The sequence below is a fragment of the Engraulis encrasicolus genome, chromosome 16, assembly GCF_034702125.1.
Source record: "Engraulis encrasicolus isolate BLACKSEA-1 chromosome 16, IST_EnEncr_1.0, whole genome shotgun sequence".
In the NCBI taxonomy this organism is placed as follows: Eukaryota; Metazoa; Chordata; class Actinopteri; order Clupeiformes; family Engraulidae; genus Engraulis; species Engraulis encrasicolus.
In genome coordinates this window covers 34250088-34260087 of record NC_085872.1, presented here as the reverse complement: position 1 = coordinate 34260087, position 10000 = coordinate 34250088, and the positions used below count along the sequence as shown (strand labels likewise).

The window sequence follows — 10000 nt, the reverse complement described above, 5'->3', positions numbered from 1 at the left end:
AGTGGTTCTGGTAATGTTAGCTTGCGCTCCCTCCATTCAGCCCCTGGTGATGCAGGTAGCCACCTATCCGGACGCAAACGCAATAATCCTGGGATCAGACAAACACTGTTCACCAAGCAGCACACACACACACACTCATTCTGTCCCTCTTTCTGACTTCTACTGGGTGGATGGCAGCGGCGAACGTGGTCATATGACCGTATGGAGAGGTTTTGGTAATAGAACGCACGGTGACGACGCATAGGCTACCCAAACAGTAACGTGCAGTAACGGAGTGTATGAAATTGTAACGGCGTTATACTGACAGTAAGAATAATTAGTTAGATTATCCGTTACTGAAAAAAGTAACGGCGTTAGTAACGCCGTTTATTTAAACGCCGTTACTCCCAACACTGAGTACAAAACGATAGACTATTGTGCAGATTATCCTAAATGCTTTGTTGACGGCAATATCTAACCTGCAGCTGACTCGTCAAGTCGCCCTTCATTTTCTGCTTCCAGAAGTTTTCCATTGGACTGTAGAAACCGAATGTGACCAAAAGCAAGTTGAAGGGTTGATTTTCAAACTTTTTCCCCCTTCCAGTCGTTTGATTAGCATCCATAACGTGCCGAGGGTAAAACTCAACTAACTACCTATATGCCTCCACTGCCAATTTCCACTGACTCGGCTGCCACTTTTTGCTTCACGATTGAGCTGTAGGCCTACCAGAAAACCGGCAATGGAAAAGAGGCATAAGTTATTTTATATGGACAAGTCAATCTTTTGCCCTCACCATTACTCTGTGTTGTTGCATTGTGAGGTATATCGCCAAAATAATTTAGGTCAAGTCAGAACATTATTTAGGTGATTTAATTCAAAATCATATTTTGTCTAGTTTGCAAAAATAAGACGACTCCCCTTTTAAAGAACTGTTTTTAGAACAAAAACCCTATCTTATATTCGGCCCAATACGGTAATAGCGGTAGTAAGCGGTAGTAACGGTAATAAGAACATCTTCCGGTGAGATACAAACTGAAAAGACTTTCAGTTTTTACCATATGTAGAGATGGATCTGTACCCACCCACGCCTGCATGCACTGACGAGAGGTAGACAGGTCCAAGTCCTCACCTTCCACTGAGACTGAGAGGGGTTTGCCATCAGAGTCCACCAGCACACAACAGGAGATGAATAGATCACCCCGAATATTCACACACACACCCCCCTCCCTCTCTCTCCCTGTCACAGACTCCCTTCCTCTTCCATCCCTCGAACTCCCTTTAAAGTCTGTTCTACTCAAATGCCAGATATACACCTTTCCTTCATTTTCACCAGATCTCAAAATATAACACAGAGAGAGAGAGAGAGAGAGAGAGAGAGAGAGAGAGAGAGAGAGAGAGAGAGAGAGAGAGAGAGAGAGATGGCACGATAGGGGGAACGAATGTTCATCCCCATCCCCCTCCCTGTCACAGACTCCCTTTCTCCTCCATCCCTCTAACTCTGTTTTACTCAAATTTCAGATATACCCCCTTTCCTTCATTTTCACCAGATCTAAAAATATAACAGAGACAGAGAGAGAGAGAGAGAGAGAGAGAGAGAGAGAGAGGGAGGGGGGGAGAGAGAGAGAGAGAGAGAGAGAGAGAGAGAGAGAGAGAGATAGAGAGAGAGAGATGGTAGAGACACAACAAGAGAGGGGGATCGCACCCTACTGGATGAAAGGATGGATGGGTTGGCGGGTCTTGTACCTGTTCCTCCTCAGCAGCAGTACGGGTCACGGGTGGGCGAAGAGCCTGGTCAGGGGAGGCAGTGCTGCAGTACTTCTTGAAAAAGTGAGCAGCCTGACTTAGGCCTCGGCCAGATGACATCACAACGCGATTTGTTTTCAAATCCGCGTTGCAATCGAGTTGCAACCATACAGCATGTTTCAGTGAAAAGATCAGGTCCTGATGACAACGACAGGCTTGCTGAAAACGCATTCAGAATACACATAGTCCAGCAGCATTATCGCTGCCAAAAGAGAAAAGCATGGGTGTGCTGCAGACTTGGAGAACACGTGTGCTTCAGCCCACAACGATGATTCAGTGTATTATCTTGCACATGACACATACAGTGCACGTGGATACTGTAAGTAATGGATCTTTCTCCATACTCTAGTCTGTTCTCAGCATGGGGACCCCAGAGTCATGTACGGGCATTAGTAGTGAGATACCGTAGATACACTCTCACACAGACACCTTTGTCACACATCCACATACCCACTGCTGGGGTTGGCAGCTGACCGTGCGAGTCTCTCTTTTTTTCTCTGCCTCTGTCTCTGTCTCTCTCTCTCTCTCTCTCTCTCTCTCTCTCTCTCTCTCTCTCTCTCTCTCTCTCTCTCTATCTGTCTTTCCCTCCCCCTATCTGAATCTCTGGCTCTTTCTCTCTCACTCTGTGTGTGTGTCTGGCTCCCGCTCCTGTGGTTGGAACCTCTGCCTGGATGCTCTCCAGTTCCCAGCTCTGGGTATCACACTGGCCCATCAGAACAGACCAGGGCTGGACTGGCCATCTGGCATAGCGGGCATTTCCCGGTCGGCCCTGCGCCCTCGTGGGCGGATCTGGCAGGGTAATAGGGTTTTTTTTACCAGATACGGGTCCGGCAGGATCTTAAGCAGTGGATCCGGTATCCGGCATGTTACCTCAAAATCAGGGTCTGGTGCATCTCTAGCCTAGGCTATTCAGTCAGTCTTTCGCAACCCCAATCACTGCATGGAGTGAAACCCTTTGGAAGCGGTCGTTGCAGGCAGTGTGGCAATAAGCCAATGAGTCTAAAAAATAGTTTGAGCCAGCGTAATAAAAAGGGCCCACGTGTGCGAGTAGACTGTATGTTTCAACCCTTTTGCAGGATCCGGTATCCGGTTCCGGATCCGGCAGTGGATCCGGTATCCGGCAGGATCCGATACATCTCTAATATATAAAAATATGAAAATAGGGGCCCACAAGGGGGCGGGGCCCACAGGGGGGCGTGGCCCACAAGGGGGCGGGGCCCACCGGTGAGTCAGTTCTGCTCTGCTAATTATTAGGGGCCCCTTTCAGCCAAAAGTGCCCGGGCCCATATTTCTCCCCCCCAGTCCAGCCCCGGAACAGAGACGATGTCGTTGAGCTGACTGACGGCCATCCAAGGGACACCCATGCTCGCATTGTGTTTCCATAACAACAGACAGTCCATGCTGTGGTGGTAGAGGTAGGGGAGCCAGGCTCAGAGGGCTGCTCTGTTCGTGACTCGCGGGGGCAAAGGCCCAAAACATTAGCCCAGATCAGTGCCAATAGTTACACTGCCACATGCTATAAAGGGAAGCTGACTATGGCCATCATTTCCTTATGTCTTATCAAACACGGTCTTATGGGCACAGAATGAACAAACACCTCAATCAATTTCACTGGAGACTGAAATTAATTAAATCTGAGGATGAAAGCCAGATATAGTGGTGGCATTTATTTTTCATTCAGTAATTCATTGTGACATGTTTGTTAGCAACAGCGGTATGTTTTTATGGATTTCATTTCATACTGGTCATGGGAATAGTAAAGAAAATAGCATACATTGGCTGGAAATTTCTGGGGGGTTTTATTGTTTATATCAAGATTATGTCTCAGCCTTCTCTCAAATCAGAAATCTGCAATGAAAGTGTTCTCTCAGTGGCTCACTGGTGGCCAACAACTCATTATTATATCTTCCAGGTTTCTTCAATTAGTTTACACAAGCCACATAGAGAGAGTCTTTTCACCAAGAGAACATTTGCCATGAGCCTGGTGTGCGGTCAGCAGCATCATTTTTCACAGTCGACGTCTGGCTCAATGTTCATCAAAGACAGCCAGATTGCAGAGGTATCGTGCTTATAATCTAGTTGGGTCGATATTTATTCCACTTGAAGGCTACCCAGAGATTGTGGTCGCTCAGTAACATTGCATCAGATCCTGTCATCTTAGCTCGAGTTGAAGCATCTGCCAGTCCAGCCTATGGATGCACTGTAAGGCTTCTTGACTGTCTGATTGACAGGGAGAAAATTAGCATGAGGGGGAAAAAAGCAATAAAAAAACAAAGACAAGTACAAAAATGTCAGAAGCTTGTTATGTAAATCTGTGTACACAAAGCTCAAGTTTTGGCAAGGCATGAGAGGGAAGATTGAAGAACTGACTCCGTTGAGTCATTGTTGTGGTTTCAGATGAGTGGATTGGCAAATCACTCGAGGGCTCTAGAACGCTGGAGCGGAGTTCCACCACCACGGTTCCTAAGCTATGGCTGTGAAAGCACTTGAGTTCAGTAGTGGTGACATAAGTCACTACTTGTGTTGGGATGCAGATGGATCCAATTACATCCCTCTAGAGATCAGGGCGCGTGCAAAGGAGAGTTTTGGTGGGGTGATTTACTGTTTGCAATCACAAAAGCCAGGCAACAGCTCAGGGGCGGAACTGGGAACAGAGAACTTGCTGCTACCCCCGTGTCCCATTTTCAGTATGCTGAGTCTGACACGAGGCCCAGGAGAGCCTCTCAGAAGAACTAGAGAGATGTTTGTTTTCCTTGTCCCCATTTCTGTAACGATCTGCTGGATGCCTTAAAAAATTGATAGCTGGGGCACAGTAGCGAGAGAGAGAGAGAGAGAGAGAGAGAGAGAAAGAGAGAGAGTGAGAGTGAGAGAGAAAGAACAACAGAGTCCAGGTACCAGAGAGAGAGAGAGAGAGAGAGAGAGAGAGAGAGAGAGATAGAGAGAGAAAGAAAGAGCAACAGAGTCCAAGTACCAGAGAGAGAGAGAGAGAGAGAGAGAGAGAGAGAGAGAGAGAGAGAGAGAGAGAGAGAGAGAGAGAGAGAGAGAGAGAGAGAGAGAGAGAGAGAGAGAAAGAACAACAGAGTCCAGGTACCAGAGAGAGAGAGAGAGAGAGAGAGAGAGAGAGAGAGAGAGAGAGAGAGAGAGAGAGAGAGAGAGAGAATCCAGGTACCACTATAAATAAAGCATGAAAACTGCAAATGACCTGTCTGCTGAATAAGGAGAAGTAGTTCTATCCGTATTATTAAGCTTCTCTCTTTCCATTAAGATTAGTTGGTGGTAAATTGATGATTATTGAGTACATAATAAAAAAAAATGGATGGAGTCATTGTACCTCGAATCCAATGATCAATTCAAAGCCAGTAGAGAGGTTGGACATTTCCAGTAAGCCTCCACTCAATTCAGAGCACTTTTAAATACATGGATGATTCATGCCAACCAGAAATAGCAAGCAAATCTGAGACTTCACTTGCGTCATCAATGCGATACTGCACAACATTTGTCTGCGTTTTTGGACACTGCCATAATGTCACTCCAGACGGCCTACGCAGACAGACACGCCATCATGAGACAGAGTGCATATTTTGGTATTTTGAAGAGGACATTGAGATGAAATCCAAACTCTGGCTCTAGAGTGCATCTGTTACTCTCCTCATTGCTGCCTGGATATGTCCTCCAGGTTTCCCCTCCACCGGCCGGACTTCAAAGACCTCTCCTTACTTCAAAGTCTTTTCCCACTCCACATTCTGTGGCTTTTAAGATCTGCTCAGTGCTGACCATGTTTGAACAGGCTGTTTTTAAGTGTGTGAGTGTGCATGCACGCTTGAGTGTGTGTGTGTGTGTGTGCGTGCGCGTGCGGGTGTGCGGGTGAGTGTGCATGTGCGCGCGCAGGTTTGTGCGTGCATACGTGCGTGCATGCGTGAGGGCGCCAGTACCATGCCTCTAAATATTCTAAATATCCGTATAAAGATTTGCACTGATGGACTATGGCTGCTACACTGGCTAAGCTTTTATTGACACATTTTTGTTATCCCACTGTTTTCAGCAATAACAGGGAATGCTAAAAAGGCATAGACTTCAAAAAGCTGAGTGTTGGGCTTTTCATATCCCTTTGAGATCTCCAGTGTGTTGTAAGGAACTGCACAGTTGCAGTAAGCATTTAGCGTGAGAGCTGCCTGGTCCAACACTTTCATATTTCCATTTTTACACCATATGGGCTGTATCTCAGATATCCCTTTCAGCTTATTTCTGGTACACCTCGGTTTATTTGGACAGGTGCCCATGGCGGGTAGCCGTACCTATTATTTCTTACTATTGTTAGTAAGGAGGAATCAGAGGTGCAAAACTCTGATCCAACACTGTAAAATGTGATGCAAGAGAGAAGCAATGAGGAGTGTATTATCTTCTTGAACTCTTGTCATGCCAGGCTCTAGGGAGACTTGGTTTGAAACAAGAGGTTGCACCCTGGCTATTCTTGAACCATAGAGGTTGGCTTAGTTTGGTCTGAGCGTGCATGTGAAAAGAAAAGAGACACAAAGCCAGAGAAACAGAGGCACGACTGTGTGTGCAACATGCTTTATTTCCATCTCCTCAACATGCCTGCTAAGAAGTCAAAGGGCGGTTGGTTTCCTCAGTTGTTCTTGCTTTTTTTAAATCCAGGGGAGTCATTGTGAGAGTGAGGAAAGGGAGACAGAGAGAGCTGAGTGAGGTCTGCTGTAGCCTTCTCAGAAATGAGATGGAAATGAGCCTCTGCAGTAAGCTGTGGCTTAGACTGGACAGCTCCTGCTCTGCAGTGATAGAGGACATAGAACCATGAACACAGGGCTGCTATCAGCTTTGGCTGGGCCCGGGACAAAGGCACATGAAGGGGCCCCAAACCCAATACATACAATATAATAATGAGCATCCAATTATGGGCCCCCTCTCTCCCTGGGCCCGGGACATGTAACCCCTTTGTCCCCCACTGTCGGCTTCCTTGCATAAACGCACAGAACACAGGACCTAGATTAATGAAAGGACATTCCCTCCTTTGGTTTCTGTCTTTCACACACAGATACACACACACACACACACACACACACACACACACACACACACACACACACACACAGACACACACGCACACACACACACAGTATTAATATTGTGTATGTATATATATTTGTTTTGTGTGTGGGTGTCTCAACTGTTGGTACAGATGCTAGCCATGGTCCAACACCTTAACTGCTTCACTGATTTCTGCCTCCCCAGTATGGCTTCTCTGACAGGGCTGTTAGATTTGAAATCAATATCACTTTTTTCAGTCAGCCAATTTAGAGTCGGCGGAAGCGGATCCTTCAGCACTGTGCCGGCCGGGGTAATAACCAAACCCCTGCTGTAAATAAGAAGACGGGTAGGCAGGCTAAGCCCCTCTCTGGCGGAGTCTGTTACAGTGCATGCCACATAGTGTCTGTGGCCGTGAGAGTGAGAGACAGGGAAACGATGTGACATGGGGAGATAGAAAAATGGAGGTGAAATTGAAGAGCATCCCTGAGAACCGCGCATGAGAAGAAGACTTGAGGTGCATCATATTGCTAGATAGAGTGGGCTACAAGAACATGAAGATTGATATAAGAAAAGGCAGTGGAGTGAGAGGAGAGGTATAGAGGCGAGAGAGAGAGAGAGAGAGAGAGAGGGATGGATGGATGGAGGGAGGGAGAATGAGATTTTTTTTTCTTTGCAACAATGTACATATTGTACCATAATGCCAATATAGTGCATCTTGAATAGGAGTGGAAGGGTGGAGATGGAAAGTGATGGAGCCAAGTGTACAATGACGGCTCATTTCCGATAGTTACCGGGGTAATGCCATCCATCTCAGGTCTTTCAATTTAGGCATAGACTACAGAGGAAAAAAATTGTATATCCCTATAGGCACAGGAGAAAGAAGACTTCTGACCTCTGGACAAAAAAAATGGCTCAAGAAGAAAATGGTATATGTCCCATGTTATTGGCAGCCATTAGTGAAACTTAAAGCAGTTTTCGGTGTACACAATAAATAATTGACATTACATCTATATTCATCTCCATCACCCCCTGCTGCCCCGTTACCTCGGCAACTCTAGAGAGACTGTGTGAGAGTAGAATTCTCTTTTTGTTCATGTTTTGCCTCAACACACACCCCTCTACCATCTGTATCACCTGCTCCGTGCTTGTGTTATATATGCGGCAAACCTGATTATCATATAGAATTGGCAAGGAGACAAATGCACTCTGTTGCCATCTGGTGTCAAAATATGGAACACGTTTTTCAATGATAGTGTGACATCACATTGCATTACGTGAAACACCACTCCTACATCCTGGACGAGTTAGATTCTCCAGCTTGAGACAAAGGCTGCGTTTCCCCACAAACTCTGTAGTAGTATTTGAGCCTAAGTAGTACTGAAGCATTAGGCCCCCCTTTGTAAATATATCAGAAATAGGTCTCACATCATCACTTAATGTTTATACACTATTTTACCCTGCATATGAACTTTGCAGAAGCATCTTATTTACATGTGTGAGAAAAAGATATTGTATGTACGCATATGAAATTATTGTAATATTTATACATAGGTATTAAGATTAGGATGCAGTTGGATACTACCTAAATGATTTTGGGAAATGCAGCCCAGACTGTTTAAGGTCATTATTCATCTCATCTTTTTCCTATTTAAACAAACCACAATTTACTAAGCTGATGAGAAAACTCCAACAATTATTAGGCAACATTTGTTATGTTCATGTGCTGTATGTTCAGCTGTATGGGTGGCCATATACTCAGAAATAAAGGTACAGAACTCGTCGCTGTGGCAGTACCCTCAAGGGGAGTACCACTGCGTCGCTTGATGGGTACCCCAAAAAAGAGGTGCGTTTAGTTTCTTGCAACGTCGAGCAATGTGCACCTGTCACCTCTTTTTTGAGGTACCACCCAAGCGACGCAATGGTACTCCTCTTGAGGGTACTGCCGCAGCGAAGACTTCTGTACCTTTATTTTTGAGAGTATATACTGTATTGTATGTTCCTCTTTGAAATTTCAATGGAGTACCATTTTGATGAGTCATTTGCCATTCTGCCTGTCTCACTGCCTTACCTTGGCCTTTCTGTCATTGTCCTTTAGGCTTCCTGAGGGAGAGCTTCATGGACGAGCCCGAGAGTCTGGTCACTCTGAACCTGCTGGTGGTGGCCGCGGTGTCGGCGTTCTCCACAGGCGCAGCGCTGTCAGGCCTGGCCGTGTGCTGGATCATGGGCCAGAAGCATCGTCAACGCTCCCGCAGCCGCGCCGCCGGCTCGGGCACCGGCTCCCAGCGCAAGTCAGAGAAAGAGCCGCACGGCTTGATCGGCCCCGCCGGAGCCGGCTCTGTCATCAGCGTGTCGCGGCACAGCGTGGGCACGACTGGGGAGCGGCGTTCCCAGGGGGAGACGCTGTTCGTCATGCCCAACGGCTGGGTGAAGGCCGGCGACCTGGACCCGGGGCTCCTGCCCACGCCGGAGCAGACGCCGCTGCAGCAGAAGAGGCCGCCGCCGGGCCTGCGCATGTCCGAGTCCGGCTCCAGCTGGGACCAGAGCCAGAGCACCATCTACCTGAACTCCGTGGGGACGCAGTGCCCTCCGCCCGGCACCGCCATCTTCCTCAGCTCCAAGCTGCTGCACGGGGCGGGGGGCGGGAGCCGTCGCCTGGACGACCACAGCATGGACAGCATGGATCGCCAGACCTCCCGCTACGTGTCCCTGTCCAAGTACCGCGAGCCCAGTCGGCCCGGAGCCCCCCTGCGCAAGTCGGCCCCGGACTACAGCTACCCCATGACGCCGCAGGACTCGCCCGACCGCAGGAGAGTGGTGTCGGCGCCCAACACGCAGCAGGTGGAGTACGGCGAGCCCCTGCGATGGACGCACGACGGCTACATCATCAGCAGCCACGGCATGCCGCCGCCGCCGCCCTCCTCCGGCCACCACTACCCGGGCCCCCCGCACCCCTCGCACCCCCCGGGCCTCACCCGCTCCGTGCTGCACGGCTCCAGAGGACTGGCCGAGCTGGTGGACTACAGCCACCTCCTCAGCAAAGCAGGCAGCGAGCGCAGCACCATGGGCCAGTGAGGACCCACTGTAGGCGGCAGTGTCCCCCCTGGTACCCCCAGGCCCTCTGGCTTCACCCATCTCCAGCTGACTCCCCTCCCGTCGGGATATCAGACTGCTCTC

At 48.4% G+C, this 10000-nt stretch overlaps 1 protein-coding gene across 1 annotated transcript in view; it reads left to right on the top strand.

The window, feature by feature from the left end:
- Positions 1 to 9898, top strand: part of sema6ba (sema domain, transmembrane domain (TM), and cytoplasmic domain, (semaphorin) 6Ba) — a 95752-nt gene extending 85854 nt beyond the window's left edge. The window contains exon 18 of the mRNA XM_063220428.1: positions 8922 to 9898. Coding sequence (XP_063076498.1) covers positions 8922 to 9898 — 977 coding nt within the window. The remainder of the gene's footprint in view (positions 1 to 8921) is intronic.
- Positions 9899 to 10000: the final 102 nt, after the last annotated feature.